General features: G+C 45.4%; 1 protein-coding gene and 1 pseudogene across 1 annotated transcript; both read right to left on the bottom strand.

Annotated features, from left to right (window-relative positions):
* Positions 1 to 331: 331 nt before the first annotated feature.
* Positions 332 to 6,374, bottom strand: ildr1b (immunoglobulin-like domain containing receptor 1b). Its single transcript, XM_024010735.2, has 8 exons — positions 6,119 to 6,374; positions 5,533 to 5,703; positions 4,989 to 5,138; positions 4,750 to 4,869; positions 2,871 to 3,017; positions 2,655 to 2,777; positions 1,418 to 2,331; positions 332 to 962 (listed from the first exon to the last, which is right to left on the bottom strand). Exons 1-8 carry the CDS (start codon positions 6,240 to 6,242, stop codon positions 924 to 926), a joined length of 1,788 nt encoding a protein of 595 aa, XP_023866503.1. The 5' UTR covers positions 6,243 to 6,374; the 3' UTR covers positions 332 to 923.
* Positions 6,375 to 8,486: 2,112 nt separating this feature from the next.
* LOC111971895 (immunoglobulin-like domain-containing receptor 2) overlaps positions 8,487 to 19,930 on the bottom strand; it is a 29,904-nt pseudogene continuing 18,460 nt past the window's right edge.

Genomic DNA, 19,930 nt, shown 5'->3' with positions numbered 1-19,930 from the left:
TCCCAAGTACAAGACCAACAGAATCATTTATCCCACCACCGACTAAAATACAACTGTAAACAGACAGAGGCACTTGAGGAAAACTGAACAAGAAACAGTCACACACTACAGAATCTACAACAAAACATTGTATACAACTATTTAAAATAAGAAAACAGATACACACTTGATGAAATGTACAATAAAAAAAACTAATAATATTTCTTACAATTGATAGTGCTGTGTTTCACATTGTCTCATAGGTAAATTATGTGTAAAAAATWAAAAAAAGTATTCTAAAATAAAAAAAAATCACATGGATTTCAACAGGTAAAATATGTGCCTTAAGATTCCGGTATTCTAGCCTCCCTCCACACCTTGCCCTTCAATCCCATTCTATATAAAGTATAGCACAATATTACATAAGTACTGTTTAACCTCTATGCTTGTACAGGTATAAAAGGCACCTGAGTCACCTTATTACAATACATTCTATAGCGTCTATCAGAGTCCAAAACGCGTATGCGTGATCTAGAATATTGGAACATTAGCTTTCATACTTTTCTCAGCGTGGCTCAAGCAATTTCTCCAATTGTCAACACATTCAAATTAATATAGGATGCGTACGCAGAGCCGTGTTGGTTGGGAATTTTGGGCAGATGCTCGTTTGGGCAGTGGTCTCAGAGCCCCCTAGTTATGTCACAATGGGATGCCGGACTATCGCGTCTCTGGACTCTGAATTACGCTTAATAATCCTTTAGGTTTACAACCAATTTTCTTAACTTCTCTTCCACTGTGTCACTTCTCGTCCAAAGGCAGACAGACAGAGGCCGTTTGTGGGGACAGACCGACAGACAAACAGTTTGTGGAGACACAAACCATCAGTTTACACTGAGGAAAAGGGAGACAGGCAGGCAGGTTTCAGACAGGCAGACAGACAGGTTTCAGATCACCACACTGGTACCACTACGAGAGCTCTTATCCTGGAAGAGAAAGAAAGAGATGGGGAGAGAGAGGGAGAGAAAGCGAGAGAGAGGGATGGTGAGGGAGAGAGAGAGAGAGAGGGATGGTGAGGGAGAGAGAGAGGGATGGTGAGGGAGAGAGAGGGATGGGGAGGGAGAGAGAGGGATGGGGAGGGAGAGAGAGGGATGGGGAGGGAGAGAGAGGGAGGGGGAGGGAGAGAGAGAGGGAGGGAGAGAGAGAGGGAGGGAGGGAGAGAGATGGGGAGAGAGAGAGGGATGGGGATAGAGAGAGAGGGTGTTCAGTAGTGTTGACATTTGTGTGGTAAAATGAGTGCATGTGAATGTCTGTGGATGTGTGTGTACCCTCCTGTTTGTGCAGTGTCTGTTACAGGACAGTACGATCCTGATCTGTATGTGTGAGTAAACAATGTTATATGGGTGTGAGTCGTACATCAGGACTCGTGTTTGTTTCTTACTGAGTAGCGGTCGTAGTTCCTCCTGTTGCCTTGCTGGATCTCGATGGAGGAGTAGCTGGGGGGTTTCTCTGGCCACAGCTTCCCCTTGCCTCCCCTTTTCCCTCCCCTCCTGCTGTCTTCCTCATCCGAGCTCCAGGACCGTTGTCGACGGGCAGGAGGTGAGTGGCTCCTGTCTTGCCTGGCAAGGGCTGACCGACGCAGCTCCTCCATCATGTCGTCACGACTACGGGACCGTGGCGCCGACCCAGACCCCCCCGTCCTCCTCCCGGCCGAGCCTTGCCCCTCCCTCTTCGGCCCTCCCCTCCGGTCGTCCCAGTCTGACTCATCGCTGTAGCTACGCAGGATGCCTTGTCGCGAAGGGGTGGAGTAGTGTTTGTCACGCCGGTTGTCACTGTAACGCCCACCGCCGCCACCCCCAGTGCGGTTGGTGCTGCCGCTGGATTGGCTGGATATTCTGGGTGCGCCACTGGTCACTCCTCCCCCTCCAGTCCCCCTGCGAGAGGAGAAACTAGGAACCCGCTGGACGATAGGGGGCAAGGTGATCACTCTCCTCTCCACCCCCCTCATCCCCATCTCATCCAGGGCAGACAGCATGCTGGGGGGGCCGGCCGTGAAGGGGACCCCCTGGGGGCCTCCCTGGGGCTGGTACTGGTGGGCCTGGGGGGACAAGTGCTGATGAGGGGGAGGGGGTATCTGGCTGTGAACCCCCCTCATCTGGCTCTCCAGGAAGTCCAGCATCTGGTTGGTGCCGTGCGCGCTACCGCCGTGCACGCTGCCGTTACCGTGGTGGATACCGTATTGGTGTTGGGGCATGTGGTGTTGGGGGATAGGGGGAGGCTGCTGCTGGAGGGGCAAGGGGCCCATCGGGGCCATGGCAAAGTTGGGCTTGGTAGGGTACCCATCGGAGAACGAGCCTGGAGACATAGCGAATCACACAGCATTAACACCGTTATAAGACTGACCTGAGACCAGTAGATCGTTTCACAGCATGCATGGTCAGGGTTCTCCCCAGGATTTTTTAAGGTGTTGCTGCTGAGTACGGCCAGGGGGGGGGGGGGTCAGAGATTTTCTAATTTCTCTATTTACATAGTGGCACAGCCAGTCCACAAGGTGGCACATCACCTCTCTTACATTCTTTGGGAGCACCTTGAGGGTACAACATTATAACATTGACCGGAGTTCAGTAGATAGTTTCACAGCATGCTGGGTACAACATTAGCACCATTATAAGACTGACCTGAGTACATCGCTGGGTTGCCCTGGGAGGAGTGGTTGCTGATGGGGGCGTAGATAGGCTGGCCGTGCATCCAGGGGACCATGGCCTTCTGGGCCTCTCGTATCATCCTGTGCTGCATCACCACTTGGGAGGGGAGAGAGGAGAGGTGTGAATAAGCGTATCACTATGAGTATGTGTGCGCTCGATCGTGTGTGTGTGTGTGTGTGTGTGTGGTACCTTTCTCAGGGCAGCAGCAGGTCTGTGGGCAGCAGGGACAGCGAATGTAGCAGCAACACTTCTGGGGGCAGCACTGACAACAGCAGATACAGAACAGCATGATGAGCAGCAGAGCCCCGATGATGATGAACAGCACCGTCAACCAATCTGGAACAGAGGTCAAGAGGTCATGTAGGACACATACAGTGACTTCAGAAAGTATTCATACCCAAGTGACATATTTGACATTTTGTTGTGTTACAGTCTGAACTCAAAAAAAAAAAAAACTCTAACCTTCTCTACACCCGCAATACCCCAAAACATTTTTGCAAATTTATTGAAAATGACAGCGATAACAACTGTGAGTCTTTCTGGGTAAGTCTAAGAGCTTAACACATCTGGATTGTACAATATTTGCAAATTATATATATTTTTTAAATTCTTCCATCTCTGTCAAGTTGGTTGTTGATCTGTGCTAGACAGCCAATTTCAACTCTTGCCATAGATATTCAAGCTGATTTATGTCAAAACTGTAACTAGGCCATTAAGGAACATTCAATGTTGTCTTGGTAAGCAACTTGGGCTTGTGTCCTGCTGAAAGGTGAATGTCTCCCAGTGTCTGTTGGAAAGCAGACTGAACCAGGTATTCCTCCAGGATTTTGCCTGTGCTTAGATCTGTTCCGTTTTATTTTATCCTAAAAAAAACTCCCTAGTCCTTGCCGATGACAAGCATACCCATAACATGATGAAGCTACCACCATGATTGAAAATATGAAGAGTGGTACTCGGTAATGTGTTGTTTGACCCAAACATAAGGCTTTCTATTCAGGATATGAAGTAKATTTCTTTGCCACATTTTTTGCAGAATCCCAAATTGACCCCTTCCCTTCGCCCCTTTCACTTCGATTTGTGTTTTGACGCGTACCTCCGCTGCATGCGGTGTTGGAGCTACTATCATTTTGTTTATACTGTACCTATGCCATCCTTTCAGATCTACAGAAGTGAATAGTGGAGTTGATTTGGGATTGGCCAATGTCATTTTTTTTGCTGTGTTAATCACATTGTATTTAAAGTGCCATACAGACAACAGCGCCAAGTCTCTACACTGATAGAATGCAAGTGACATTATTTCTTATTCAAAATACGCCATTACATGGCGTACAGTTTGTTGAATGCATGTTATACATAGAGAACCTATGAACCTCTAATTAATTGGAGGAAGTTAACATTGTTATGGAAGGTCCTCCCGAGTGGCGCAGTGGTCTACGGCACTGCATCGCAGTGCTAGCTGTGTCACTACAGATCCTGGTTCAATTCCAGGCTGTGTCGCAGCCGGCCATGACTGGGAGACCCATGAGGCGGCGCACAATTGGCCCAGCGTCGTCCAGGTTAGGCCGGCATTTCCTTCTCCCATCGCGCTCTAGCAACTCCTGTGGCGGGCCGGGCGCAGTGCACGCTGAAAAGGTCGCCAGGTGTACCATGTTTCCTCCGACACATTGGTGCGGCTGGCTTTCGGGTTAAGCGGGCATTGTGTCAAGAAGCAGTGCAGCTTGGCTGGGTCGTGTTTCGGAAGACGCACGGCTCTCGACCTTCGCCTCTCCCGAGTCCGTATAGGAGTTGTAGCGATGGGACAATTGGATACCACGAAATTTTGGGGGAAAAGGGTGTTAAAAAATAAATAAATAAATTGTTATGGAAGAATGAAACATGACCCACTATTGTGTAACACATTAGCTGCACAGTTGGTCCTCAAGCCTAAGGGTGCATTTAATGATGCGCCACAGGCACCCCATGGTTCCCCCAGGAGAGCAATGCATTGGTGGAACATGCAAATACATAAGTGAAAATGAGGATAGTTAAACGCATCCTGAAAAAGCAAAAAACATTTGCAGTCACTTACGGTAAACAATGAGTTTGACCTCGCGGTCTGAGTCTCCTGTAGTGTCTCCCGGTGCGTCAATGGAGCAGAAGTACACACCATTATCCCACCACATCACCTCATTCATAACCAGGTCGGCCTCTGTGGAGGGCAGGGGGGCGTGCACACACCCAAGCACTTACTGTACATGATAACATTTAATGCAACATTTACAAATCTGAGAATTGGGGTCTCTTTCACTATGTTGGGGTCACACTCACTGTTTTGGATGGATATCTTGCGCTCCCGATACTCAGAGCCCAGGGTGGCCTCATTGGTTCCCTTCTTCTGGATGACTGTGCGAATGGTGCGCTGGCGGTCTGGACAGTCATTGGCTGGGTCCTGGCCCAGCTGCAGAGCAGCCTGATAGGCTACAGCAGGAGGAGAATGGAAGTATTATGATGACATCACTATACACCAACATCTCCATTATCGCATTGGTGTCCCAATCTCAACAGTACCACTATGACATCATACAATTTTCAAAGCCTCATTATGGCATCACTATACAATTCTGACATCACAATCACCACAGCACCTTATGACATCAAACTACACAGTTCCATTATTACATTACAATCTCACTGCAGTATGACATCAATCTCCACAGCCCTGTTGTTACCTCACAAGCTCTGCAGTTCCATTTATGACATCACAATAGCCACAGCCCCATTACAAGAAGACGATGATAACGGAAAGACAGGAGGAGGGCTACACTAGTGTCCGTGCAGCCCTCACTCATTTACCTGTCCTTTAATATCTCACCTGTGGAGTAGAATTCCAGCACGGGGTCCTTGCAGAAGGACTTGTAGCGCCAGGTGACCAGGACTTCCTGTGCATTGGCGGAGGTGGAGTAGTCACAGCGTATGATGACCGAGGCAAAGAGAGCCGTACTCCTCTCTGTCTGAGGAACAATCACCTGGATAGAAAACACCTCTGAAAGACAGAGTTGTGAGAAAGAATGAGAGGATAGTAGAAAAATAATAATAAATAAAATAAAAAAAGAGAAAAAAATGATGTGTTCAAATGATTAAGAGAAACTGTTTTTCAAACTGTTTAATTTGTGTACAGAAGTGCATATTAGTACTCGGATACAATCATTTCTAACAACGTTAATGTAGATTAACTGTCCTGAACACCCATCTGCTTGGCAACTTGTAAACACCCTACGGTCACGTGACCGCGATTTGTTGGCCTTGTCATGTTTACACCTGTCGATTATTAACTTATTCTAACATGCTTATTTTGGAAAGAATCAAGACAATTTATATGTCAATTATGTTTTGTAAGTAATAAAGCTCAATACATGTTAGAGCCGTATCTTAAAGCGGTTTTAGATTAAAAACCTTACCTGTTGGCAGGATACCAAGCAGAAGCGCAAGCAAGATAATATTTCCCATCTTGTTCTTCACCATTCCAACGCGGAAGCTTCTAAAAGACGACCAACCTTTAGTCAATCGAGACAAACAATTCATTTGATAAAACCATGCAACATTTGTCGAAGCAACGCTTCATCAGCGCATTTTCTTCATTTTATGTATATAGAAGTCTTCAATTTCCTCGTTTTTGCGGTGAAACTACTCTCCTACAGGTGTCGAGGCAACTTTCCCAGGCAGAGTTCATCCGTGCGTTCCCAATCCCATCCCCCAGCTTCAGGTGACATCACTGACCCCACCTCGAGCCGTAACAGGTGCAAGACAAAAAAACTTGTAAGTGATATGGAAGGCTCGTGCACGTGGAAACGAGRTTTTAATACATGAACGCCTAAATGTATCAAATAGTTCGCGGAACTAGGACTTTTGAAATTGATTATCTTAACAAGATAAACCCCCTCTGGAAATGCCTTTATACATAGAGGACCTTGAGAAAATCGGGTATATATTCCTATAGGCCCAGAATAGTAAAAGTAGCGATCTTTCTAATGTCAACTCAAGATCAACACCAGACTGTACACACATCAGATGTGTCTTCTTTGTACACACATCTGATTATATCTAATGTATAAACGCAACATGCAACAATTTCAAAGATTTTACTGAGTTACAGTTCATATAAGGAAATCAGTCAATTGAAATGAAATAAATTCATTAGGCCATAATCTATGGATTTCACAGTGCAGCCATGGGTGGGCCTTGGAGGGCATAGGCCCACCCACTTGGCAGCCAAGCCCACTCACTGGGGAGACAGGCCCAGCCAATCAGAATTAGTTTTCCCCTACAAAAGGGCTTTATTACAGACAGAAATACTCCTCAGCACATATTGAAGGCTTGTATTTCTACCCTGGTTGAGGCAAGACAATCTAGAATAATCTAGACCCATGTGAATCAAATTACATTTCAAGGATGTATCCAGATAATTGAGAAAATACAGAGACATTGAACAGTTAGGGTCCAAGCACAGTGACTCATGTTTGGCCTTTTGAGAACTCCAGTACTATGCAACCGTTGACGCAACCAGAACTTAATTTACAACAATTAGGTGGATGATTCAGCATATTGTGCAGTAGTTGTGGACCGTCAGCCAGCCTACTCAGCTCTGCAATACGAATTACAATGAAGTGGCCCCAGCTATGTTCTCTTTCTTCAGTGTCTGTCCAGGGTTTGTTTCTTAATGCCAAGCTTGTTTGCACTTTCAGCAGTGTGGAAATTCCATGTCAACAGTCCTTAGACACACAAAACACTGGAGCCTGCAGGATTTCCATGTGAATTGGGATATCTACATGCTGGAGGAAAAGGCCCAAGCCACAGCACTGTGGAGACTGGAGAGGAGTTCACAGCAATGTCGCAGATCATCCTTCTCTGAAAAGAGGGTTGATTGTTGCTGGGGGGTTCAGGGACTGTTGGTGTGGTTCTATTCTGAGGCTGTATTCATACTGTTGGTGTGGTTCTATTCTAAGGCTGTATTCATACTGTTGGTGTGGTTCTATTCTAAGGCTGTATTCATACTGTTGGTGTGGTTCTATTCTAAGGCTGTATTCATACTGGTGATAGACAGTCGCTTTATAAAGTTTGGCCAAGTACCAGCATTGAAGGGTGGTGACGTTAAACAAGCCCAGGAGCGCTTTTGTGTTTATAGTTTTTTCAACTCTCTCTCCAACATGCAATCAAGCTTTATTCACTCAACACAAAGACAGGCCAGCTTGAGTTCCACTCTCAACAACTCTTCTGGATCCAATGTAGAGAGCTTAGAAACCTTGTAAAATGTGCTTTATAAATTAGATGTACGCCATTCGTACAGTGAAGAGGTATTCTGCACCTGTCATGGCCAGATGCTGAAGCGAAAGCTCCCTTTCTGGTATTGTGATGTCATCCTGGAACACATGCATCTTGGTCTATCCTGGTGGAATTTAGAATCCTGTTATATTTCCTGTTTCACCCTATTTGTCATGGTCAGCGTAGTGACCAGTGCTCAGTGCTGTCCCACATTCAGAAGGGACAGACATTTCAGTCACTGATGTGTCTTATGGAATAAGAGATAATMATGTATACATCGTTGTAAAAGCACATCTGCATGTGTGAAAATGTGCTAAATAAATGGTCATTGACAGAAAAGGCTTGGAAGAGTTGTTTATGTCTGTGGTGTTTGTGTGTGTAAATAAAGTAAMGAGCAAGCACTGTGTGTGTATTAAGCGGTTAACATAGATTGCGATAAGAAACAAACGCTCCATATCCAATGTAAACAATCACAAAAGGGCATAGTAATCACACACAATGGCACAATCTAAGATAGTGTGTTTATATCAAAATCAATGTCAAACAAGTGAAATACAAACATCTGCTATGGCTGAATGGCAGTTTCAAAACACAGTTACCTGTGGCCAATAATGGCATGTCCAATTAATACTGTGGGCTAATAAAGAATACTATTACAGTGCAATTGCAAATCTGTAATATAAATTCAAGCTCAGTAGGTACAGTACATTTACAGTAGGTACAGTACATGACACACACACACACACACACACACACACACACACACACACACACACACAACACACACACACACACACACACACACACACACACACACACACACACACACACACAATGAAGGCAGGTGAACCTGAGTTGTCTTTTTCATGGCACAATTGACACCTATTATATGTTTCTTATAGTCTGATGAAATGTATGACACGTGGGGGAGCATTGGATTTACAATTATAATGGCAAGTTGGCATATATAGTTGTTTAGAATTGATCAAAACAATCCTGAACTTAACACACATCAATTGATCATATGAAGTTTCTTTGATGACCGCTTTCCTTTTCTTTAACCCCTTTTCTTAGCTCTGCCTCCACACCTAATCAATACCTATCAATCGATCCCTACCAATAACCCTAATCGTATCATTGCTGTCAGCGTAACTTCACGGGAACTAGCTTTCACCGTGCTTTATAGGTGAGAGAGGGGGACTGCTCTGTYGAATGCTTGGTTTGAGTTTCACAGATAAATCTAAATATGGACATACAGTACAGTACACATCCACACAAATGCTTCACATCCACGTTGCAGCCATACATACCCATTCAAACGGTGTGTATGTAATGCATCTACGCTCAACACACATACAAACAAAATGGTGTCCAAATGTTCCTTAAATCAATGCATAAACAATGCACGTTCCATTGTCTTCTCATGATCCATGCAAGGTGCCTCCCTTCTGTGGATGGAAACCTTCTATTGGATAAGCCTCTTCAGGTTGTTGATGATGAGGATGATCAGTTAGTCACTCCCAGGCTGATGCATGATGTTTTAAGTGAGTGATGTGTGATTCTCAATGCTGGCAGTGCTGTGCAGGCACAGGCTTGAGTTCTCTCTGGTGTGTCACACTATGAGAGAGTCTCTGCTCAGAGCAGGGGTCTGTTAAAAGAAAAACACCAAGAGCCATGTTAGAGACCATGCAATCATGTCACTCATGCTTGACTAGTCAGGCCTGGTCAGTGAGGCAATGTGGGAATCCACAGCAATCATGCCACTCATGCTCGATTAGTCAGGCCTGGTCAYTGAGGCAATGTGGGAATCCACAGCAATCATGCAGCTCATGCTCTGTTAGTAATGTCTGCGAGTTAGTACCACGAGAACATGATACAATCACAGACAGAACATGCATTATTTTTGGTATTAAGATTTTACCTTTTACGTTTGAAATAAAGCATTAAACTTGAGGATGTTTTCTTGACTACATTATTTACGAAATATTGATCTAAATTACAACATCAAAATAGTGCTTTCCGCCTCTCTTTTCACATAACAACCAATCAATATGAAATACTGTTAAAAAATGTTTTGATTTATACAGCGCATTTGGAAAGTCTTCAGACCCCTTCCCTTTTACCACATTTTGTTACYTTACAGCCTTGTTCTAAAATTGATRAAATAAATGTTTTTCCTCATCAATCTACACACAATAATGGCTCCTGAGTGGTGCAGCGGTCTAAGGCATTGCATCTCAGTGCTAGAGGCGTCACTACCGACCCTGGTTCGATTCCAGGCTGTCTCACAACCGGCCGTGATTAGGAGTCCCATAAGGCGGTGCGCAATTGGCCCAGTGTCGTCCGGGTTAGGGTTTGGCCGTCATTGTAAATAAGAATTGTTCTTAACTGACTTGCCTAGTTAAACAAAGGTTAAATACATTTAAAAAATGCCCCATAATGGAAAAGCGAAAACAGGTTTTTAGAAATGTTTGCAAATGTATAAAAGCCAAAAAACTGAAATACTTTATTTACATAAGAATTCATACCCTTTGCTATAAGACTCGAAATTGAGCTCAGGTGCATCCAGTTTCCATTGATCATCCTTGAGATTGTAGATTGTAGAAAGTCCACCTGTGATAAATTCAATMAATTGGACATGATTTGGAAAGGCACACACCTGTCTTTATAAGGTCCCACAGTTGACAGTGCATGTCAGAGCAAAAATCAAGCCCCCAYAGGACTTGTCTGTAGAGCTCAGAGACAGGATTGTMTCAAGGCACAGATATGGGGAAGGGTACCAAAAAAGGTATGCAGCATTGAAGGTCCTCAAGAACARAGAGGCCTCCATCATTCTGAAGTGGAAGAAGTTTGGAACCAGCAAGACTCTTCCTAYAGTTGGCTGCCAGGCCAAACTGAGCAATCYGGGGAGAAAGGCCTTGGTCAGGGAGGTGACCAYGAACCCGATGGTCKCTCTGACAGAGCTCCAGAYTTCCTCTGTGGAGAACCTTCCAGAAGGATAACCATTTCTGCAGCACTCCACCAATCAGGCCTTTATGGTAGAGTGGTCAGACGGAAGCCACTCCTCAGTAAAAGGGACATGACAGCCAGCTTGGAGTTTGCCAAAAGGCACCTAAAGGACTCTCAGACCATGAGAAACCAAGTTTGAACTCTTTGGCCTGAATGCCAAGCGTCACATCTGGAGGAAACCTGGTGCATGGTGGTGGCAGCATCATGCTGTGGGGATGTTTTTCAGTGGCAGGGACTGGGAGACTAGTCAGGATCGAGGGAAAGATGAACAGAGCAAAGTACAGAGAGATCCTTGATGAAAACTTGCTCCAGAGCGCTCAGGACCTCAGACTGGGGTGAACATTTACCATCCAACAGGACAATGACCCTAAGCACACAGCCAAGATAACACAGGACTGGCTTCGGGACAAATCAAATCAAATGTATTTATATAGCCCTTCTTACATCAGCTGATATCTCAAAGTGCTGTACAGAAACCCAGCCTAAAACCCCAAACAGCAAGCAATGCAGGTGTAGAAGCACWGTGGCTAGGAAAAACTCCCTAGAAAGCCCAAAACCTAGGAAGAAACCTAGAGAGGAACCAGGCTTTGAGGGGTGGCCAGTCCTCTTCTGGCTGTGCAGGGTGGAGATTATAACAGAACATGGCCAAGATGTTCAAATGTTCATAAATGACCAGCATGGTCAAAGTCTCTCAATGTCCTTGAGTGGCCCAGCCAGAGCCRGGACTTGAACCCGYTCGAATATATCTGGAGAGACCTGAAAAAGCTGTGCAGCGACGCTACCCATCCAACCTGACAGAGCTTGAAAGGATCTGTAGAGAGGAATAGGAGAAACTCCCCAAATACAGGTGTGCCAAACTTGCAGTCATACCCAAGAAGACTCAAGGCTGTAATCGCTCCCAAAGGTGCTTCAACAAAGTACTGAGTTAWGGGTCTGAATACTTACTATGTAAATGTGAAATTTCWGATGTTTWTTTTTTTTAGTTGCTAAAATAAAATAAKGMTTTTGCTTTGTCATTATGGGGTATTGTATGTAGATTGATGAGGGGGACAAACTTTTTTATCCATTTTAGAATACGGCTGTAACGTAACAAAATATGGAAGAAGTCAAGGGATCTGAATACTTTCCGAACGCACTGTAAATATTGAACAAAAATATAAACGCAACATGTAACAATTTCAACGATTTTACTGAATTACAGAACAAAAAAGGAAATCAGTCAATTTAAATAAATAAATTAGCCCCTAACCAATGAATTTCCCGGGCAGGGGCGCAGCCACGGTTGGTGCTGGGAGGGCATAGGCCCACCCACTGGGGAGCCAGGCCCAGCAAATCAGAATTCGTTTTTTCCCCACAAAAGGGCTTTATTACAGACAGAAATACTTCTCAGTTTCATCAGCTGCCCGGGTGGCTGGTCTCAGACAATCCCGCAGGTGAAGAAACCGGATGTGGGCTGGCATGGTTACATGTGGTCTGCGGTTGTGAGGCTGGTTGGACGTACAGCCAAATTCTCTAAAACAACGTTAGAGGCGGCTTATGGTAGAGAAATTAACATTCAATTCTCTGGCAACAGCTCTGGTGGACATTCTTGCAGTCAGTATGCCAATTGCACACTCCATCAATTTGAGACATCTGTGGCATTGTGTGACAAAACTGCACATTTTAGAGTGGCCTTTTACTGTCCTCAGCACAAGGTGCACCTGTGTAATGATCATGCTGTTTAATCAGCTTCTTGATATGCCACACCTGTCAGCTGGATCGATTATCTTGGCAAAGATATATTATATATTTTTTATATTTTTTTAATTTTTGTTGAATAGAGTTAAAAAAAATAACAACCACAAATAAAAATGATCTAACCATCATGGGTTTAAAGTTGGTGGTCTGTTAGACCTACTGGGCTTTCTACCTCTGAGCTCTTGTAGCTGTGATAACCTGAGAATGGTCGGGTGTTCTTCAACATGACCCTCCTACAGGTAACTCACCATATTTCGGTTGTTGTCTCTGTCCTCTCTGCCCCCCTGTATGGTGTGGGCCAGTCCTTTAGGGGGACGGGTATAGGAGAARGATTGCATGGCCTGGTCAGTGGTGCTGTATCGTTCTGAGGGCGATTCGACCATGCGGTAACGTTCAGTGGTTGGGTTGACCATCCGGTACCTTTCCATCTCTAGCTCCGAGTATGGAGGCAAAGGGTCATCCTCCTCGGGCCTGTTGGTAGGTGACCGGCTGTAGAAACCGTCGCTGCCCTTGCCCTTTGAACTGCCCTTGGAGGGAGTGTCACTGTCCTCGTCAACCCGCCCCTTTCCTCTCTCCCCCTTCTCTCCTGCTCTCCCCCTCGCCTTGCGCTCCAATAAGTTGTTGAGGAAGGCGTCATCGTAACCCCTCCGCCCCTGGGTGTGCTGGTGYGGGCGAGAGGGGAGATCGTCCCACATGTCCCTCTTCTTCTGCGGAGGTGGGCTGCGGCGGGGGTGCCAGTCATCATCCCTGTCTCCATGGAAACGGCGTGAGGGGCTGTGGTCCCGGTACGGGGGGTAGTGCTCTCGCCCCCGTAGTTCCAGGTCGTAGTCCCTGTCCTGGTCACGGGGGTCGCCCCTCCGGGCACGGGGGCCATAGGACATAGCAAATTCCTCCAGCTCATCCAGAGAGCCAGTACGCCCCCTGGAGCCCAATGTCCTCCTCTCCAGGTGCACAGAGCGAGGGTTCCACCTGGAAAACAGGTGACAGGGGGAATCAGAGTATATAACAGATACACAAATGCAGACAGACAGTGTTAACTAGCATTTTAGTCCTACATTGAATACAATATAATCAGCAATGAACTATCCAATATCTATACAACATCCTATTCTCTCTCTTACACACACACACCGGGTCAGAAAATGTGAGTACTTTAGATACAGTTCAAACTCAGTGGTACCTGCTGTCTTGCTCGTCATCAGTGTGGTTGCCACGGTAATGCCTGGGTCGACGACTGTTGTGCACAGGAGCTGCCGTGAGCTCTGATTGGTCATTGAGGTCAGCGATGGGTGGGAGAGCTTTCATCTGGACTGTCCGATAGGTCTGCCGGAAATCCGTGTCCCATCCCTCATGCAGAGAGCTGAGCTCTGATAGGCTACTGGCTGCTGGGACAACACATCACTATGGAGACCGTTACTGCTTTCAAGACATTTTTTCAATGTTATAAATGAACTGTTTCCACAGCACATTTCTTTGCAACAGGGTTCTATTTACAGCATGTTTATGTTTCAACACTTCTAATCCAATCACAGACACATCATCAAATATCACCCCTAATGCAAACAACATCTGATAGCCATAGACATCTGTGTAAATATAGATTGGTTATTTCCAAAGCAAATGCTTTTGCTGATGGCCCTCATCGTACAGATGTAGGATCTTAATTACAAGTTCTCACAGTCTCACATCAGAATGAGACGTTCATCCATGTTTCTCAAACGTAAAATGTCTAAGTTGTTCCAGACGTTTTAAGYTTAGGCATTAACTTTGAATGTTTAAGCTAAGGGTTAAGGTTTGTGATTGGCTTAAAACAAACATTTTAAAAACAACTTTCTATCGCTGGATTTGACCATTCAACCTTTGGAATCAGAGGCAGAAGGTTARGCCCATCCACCATCCCCGTCCACAACCCAAACCGACTTGAAGGTAACAGCGCTCYCTGTTGCCCCCTAGTGGCCGGTTTCAACATCATCTCCCGAATGTCCACAGACATGGATGGATGTCGAATACTGACTAGTATCACGGGTGACCTGCCTYAATTTMATCACCCAGCAGMAATTTAAAACTTGTAGAGTATTCAAGGTTTAAAAAGGCTTCTAAAGTTTGTAATTTCCACTGATTTGTCCTAACAAAAAATGTATCAGAAATGTCCGTGAATTATAATCCACACAATAATTCACATTTCCTGTTGCTGCAGGATTATTTTCCATGCTCTTAGTTTGGGAGAGACATTATAAAAGGTATCTGAGCCAATTATGAAGTGACTATATGTCACATAGAAACAGAATGCATAAAATGAGAATTGATTCCATGGAACACATCCAGCCTTCATCCGCTATCTTGGAATTTCGAATGACAATATGCTTTACACTGCACTACACAAATGTCTGTGTGCTTAAAACAAAGCACTATGGATACCTTCTTACACTGCCACTGGTATTGGTTTGTAGTTCCTGACTGTTTTTGTTAGTTTTTGTATGTGTTAGTTGGTCGGAGTGAAGTGGTGGGCAGTCTAATGTTTTCTGTTTCTATGTTGGTTAATTGGGTACCTAATATGGTTTCTCAATTAGAGCGAGGTGGTTTTATCTCCTCGTGATTGAGAATCATATTAGGTAGGTGGTTGTAAATTGTTTGTCGTGGGGCTGTCTTCCGTGTCTGTGTTTGTTTGCACCATACGGACTGTTTCGTTAGTTCATCGTTTTATGTAGTCATTTTTCCTGTTCGTGCGTTCTTCGTGTTATATGTAAGTTCGTATGTTAGGTTTGTCTACATTCGTTTTGTTATTTTGTAAGTATCAAGTGAGTTGTGTTTTTCGTATTGACCTTCATAAATTATTATGTCTAGAATACAACGCTGCAGTTTGGTTCAATCCCTGCTCCTTCCTCTTCGGATGAGAGGAGGAGGACCGCCGTTACAGGTATGTAATGAACTTAATGTGAAATACAGAACCATACAATATTATATTTTCTGATAAAAAAGCAACAGTCCAGTCAATTTACAAGAATATATATATATTTTTGTTGCCATTTAGCAATGCTCTTTTCCAGAGCGACTTACAGTTAGTGCGTTCATCTACAGATGGCTTGGTGGCACAACCACATATCAGGGCAGAGAAAGTAAATGCCCCAATATTAGCTATCAGTAGAGTCAGAGCTAGATGGGGGGGGGGTCAAGTACAAGTGCTGGTTAAGTGTTTCTTTTTGGGGGGGGGGGGGTGAGGGAAGGATTATTTAAGATACTCTTTGAAGAGGTAGGGTTTCAGATGTTTTTCAGGAAACAGGACAGGGACTCTGCTGTCCTAGCTTCAGGGGAAGCTGGTTCCACCACTGGGGTGCCAGGACAGAGAAGAGCTTGGACTGGGCTGAGCGGGAGCTGCCCTCCCGGAGGGTGCACTGATGTCTTTCAGCGATGGTAAATCTTCATCCATGGAAAGGTGTTCTGAAGACATCACCATCCACCCCCACGGTCGGCTCTGATCTCATGGTATAACTATATGAAAGTCTACTTTAAACATTACGATAACACAGAAACAAGTTTGTACTTACTAATGTTGACAGAAAGAAGTTTCAACGCGGATAATAAATCACTTTTATGATGGTTTATAGGAGTTTGTAGGTAGTTTTTCAAATGTTACCAAACTTCATTTGACTGATTCGACACAGATGGATTCTCCTCAGCAGTTGGTATTGATGGCATTTAGTGTAATCAGGGTTGGTTTGTTACAAATGGGGAAATGAATAGTTAATAGAGAATGTAATAAAGGGTTTTTGATGAGGATGAAACCAACCTCTACTAACAAAGATATCACCACACACACAACACAACACCAACCCCCCCACACACACCAAACCATCCCCACACACACACAACCATCCCACACACACACCAACCAACCCTCCTCCAACAACACACCACCACCCCCCCCCCCCACATACATATAGCGTGCAAAACTACATTTCCCACAATGCACAGTGGCTTGTCCAGTTCTGCAGTCGGACAGGACGAGCCCGGTGTGGGGTGGGTCACTCACCCCAGCCAAGTTGTTTCCACTGAGGGGAGGAGACCATCTTAGGTTCCGCGAGGGACGGCGGGGCGAAGGGGACCATGGTGGGGACCCCAGGGATGCAGTAAGGTGGGTACACAACAACCTGGGGAGGCTGGCCCTCTTCACCATCTTCCCCGCCTCATAGACTGGAAAACACAGACAAATGTAAGACTGTGTAAGACCGCTAGTGTGTAAGACCTGTGTGTGTGTGTGTGTGTGTGTGTTACTCACGGTGGAGTGGGCAGCAGCAGGTGTGGGGCAGCAGCAGCAGCGGAGGTAGCAGCAGCAGGAGTGAGGGCAGCACTGACACCAGCAGATCCATCAACAACAGAACAGGATACTACCCAGGACTACAGATCCCACAAACACCACTGGACACAGACACAGTCAATGAGACTACATCCAAAAACACCCATCTGGAACACAGACACAGATCATGAGAACTAAGATCCACAAACACCTCTGGACACAGACACAGATCAATGAGACTAACAGATCCCACAACACCACTCTGGAACACAGACACAGATCAATGAGACTACAGATCCCACAAACACCCATCTGGAACACAGACACAGATCAATGAGACTACAGATCCCACAAACAGTAGAGAATACACATCTTGTTACTTGAGTGAGTTACTTACATGCTTACTTACTACAGCTACATCTTCTGCATGTCTGTCCTCTCTCACATCCGTAAAAACCATTGACATTTATGGTAATAATAACCCTCCAATGTTCAGGGTGTAGAGAGGCAGGGTTGCTGGCTTATCACAGCTCACGTCACTAAAGCATCCCAACACTAATGATGAACTCCTCTGGCCGTGACCAAAAACGACAACACGCCACTTTAGTCAGCCCCTTGTGAAAACACACATCCAAGTGGACCTCTTCAGAGAGAGATCTCATCTTCAAAAGAGAGAGGGATAGGGTTTCTTGTGAATAAGTCCTGTAGCAAGAATATGATTGTGACAGTGAGAGTGAGTTAATGCTTGACTGTGCGGAGGCGGAATATAAGACGAGGCAACGAGCTGATTTGTCCTTTACTCTGCAGTTGTTAAGTCATTCAAGATTCCAGAAGCTGATTGGACAGTGAGAAAACAGGGTGAGCAGAGCCAGAGCAGGTGATTGCCACGAAGGGAACAGGTAAGGAAGGAACAGGTGGGGGAAAAGGCAGCCATTTTTTGGCATACACACACAACAAACTGACACACTCACACACACAAAACTGACACACACACACTGACACACACACACAAACTGACACACACACCTGACACACACACACAACACAAACTGACACACACACACTGAACACACACACAAAACTGAACACACACACAGACACACACACACACCACCACAACTGACACACAACACACACACACACACACACCACACAACACACACACACACACACACACACACACACAAATGACACACCACACACACACACACCACTGACAAACCCACCACAACTGACACACACACACACACACACACACACTGCACACCAACACTGACACACACAACTGACAAACACACACACACACTGAACACACACACTGACACACACAACACTGAACACACACACTGACACACACACCTGACACACCACACACACCAACACACAGACACACAGACACACAGACACACACACACAGACAGACAGTAGCCAATAGCCAGTGGGTGAGGAAGCAGGCAGCCGTACCTGGCATAATCTCCACATCAAACTCAGGCAGGAGATCGTCCAGCACACCTGTCTACCTGCAGAGAGAAGGAGAGCAAGAGGTGAGGCGCTGCAGACAGGAAGTAGCAGTGGGCAGAGGTCAAAGGTGAGGCAAATCAGCCAAACAGATGGAGTTATTGACTAAGAGTCATGCATAGAGATTACCAGACAGATTAATCGAAAGAAAAGTCGAGGAAAAGAACAGTCAAACTATTCTTTAATACCTGATTCTAAAGCCAAAGTGATCATCGCCATCATTAATATTTCCCATGATTCAAGTTAATAGGAGTGAAGACAAAGTTTAAAGTGTCACGCTAATAGATCTTCACACCCACTTCACACACATTACCCCAGGCTAGGGGGGGATGGGAAAATGGGAACCAAGTGTAACGGGGACACCCATTTCACACACACACACTACCCCAGTCTAGGGGGGGATGGGAAAATGGAACCAAGTGTAACGGGGACAGACACTTCACACACACACCCAGTCTGAGGGGGGTGGGAGCCGAGTGTAACGGGGACAGACACTTCACTGAAGCATTCTGGGCACCAATTAATCATTAGAGCTCATAGGGGAAAGAGGGTCAGACGAACGCTATCGCCATGGTAACAAGGCTGCTTTGTTTCTGCTAAACGGTGAGAGAGAGGCACACAGAGGAGACAGAATGGTTAAGGGAGATAAAGACAGAGAGTGAGAGAGGCACACAGAGGAGACAGAATGGTTAAGGGAGATAAAGACAGAGAGTGGAGAGGCACACAGAGGAGACAGAATGGTTAAGGGAGATAAAGACAGAGAGTGAGAGAGGCACACAGAGGAGAAAGAATGGTTAAGGGAGATAAGACAGAGAGTGAGAGAGGCACACAGAGGAGGAGACAGAATGGTTAAAGGGAGATAAAGACAGAGTGAGAGAGGCACACAGAGGAGACACGAATGGTTAAGGGAGATAAAGACAGAGAGTGAGAGAGGCACACAAGAGGAAGGAGAGAATGGTTAACTTCTTGCAACTATAGGGGGGTGCTGTTCGCATTAGCATATTTGTGTCTCCAAATTAAACTGCCTCGTGCTAAATTCTTGATCGTACAATATGCATATTATTGTTATTATTGGATAGAAAACACCTTCTAGTTTCTATAGAAGTTGGAATTTTGTCTCTGAGTGGTACAAGAACAATTTCTACAGCACTTTTCATGACAGGGTTCAGATTTCAGAAATTTTTACCTCTGATCTGGGGTCTGTTTATAAGGCCACAGTGAATGCTATGAAGGAACCGACACTGCCTACGTCTTCCTCTGGGTGTCTGTACGTCATCACGTTTTCAATGAAGTCGATGGGACGTTCACAGCCTTATAAATGACAAAATGTACAGAGACCCTCTTTCTCAAGTGCGCCTCAAGCGTGAAGGGCCATCGGACTGCTTCGTTTCCA

This window comes from Salvelinus sp. IW2-2015, linkage group LG2 (genome assembly GCF_002910315.2).
Source record: "Salvelinus sp. IW2-2015 linkage group LG2, ASM291031v2, whole genome shotgun sequence".
NCBI classification, from domain to species: Eukaryota; Metazoa; Chordata; class Actinopteri; order Salmoniformes; family Salmonidae; genus Salvelinus; species Salvelinus sp. IW2-2015.
Note: the sequence above shows the minus strand (reverse complement) of the source record. Positions and strands in the feature narration are given on the sequence as shown.

Excerpts from the sequence above, each read along its gene's own strand:
- ildr1b (XM_024010735.2), bottom strand. The coding sequence starts at position 6,242 with ATGAATTGTTTGTCTCGATTGACTAAAGGTTGGTCGTCTTTTAGAAGC. Across the intron at positions 5,704-6,118 it reads GCTTGGTATCCTGCCAACAG|AGGTGTTTTCTATCCAGGTG; the intron begins GTAAGGTTTTTA and ends TCTGTCTTTCAG. Across the intron at positions 2,332-2,654 it reads CAACCCAGCGATGTACTCAG|GCTCGTTCTCCGATGGGTAC; the intron begins GTCAGTCTTATA and ends CTATGTCTCCAG.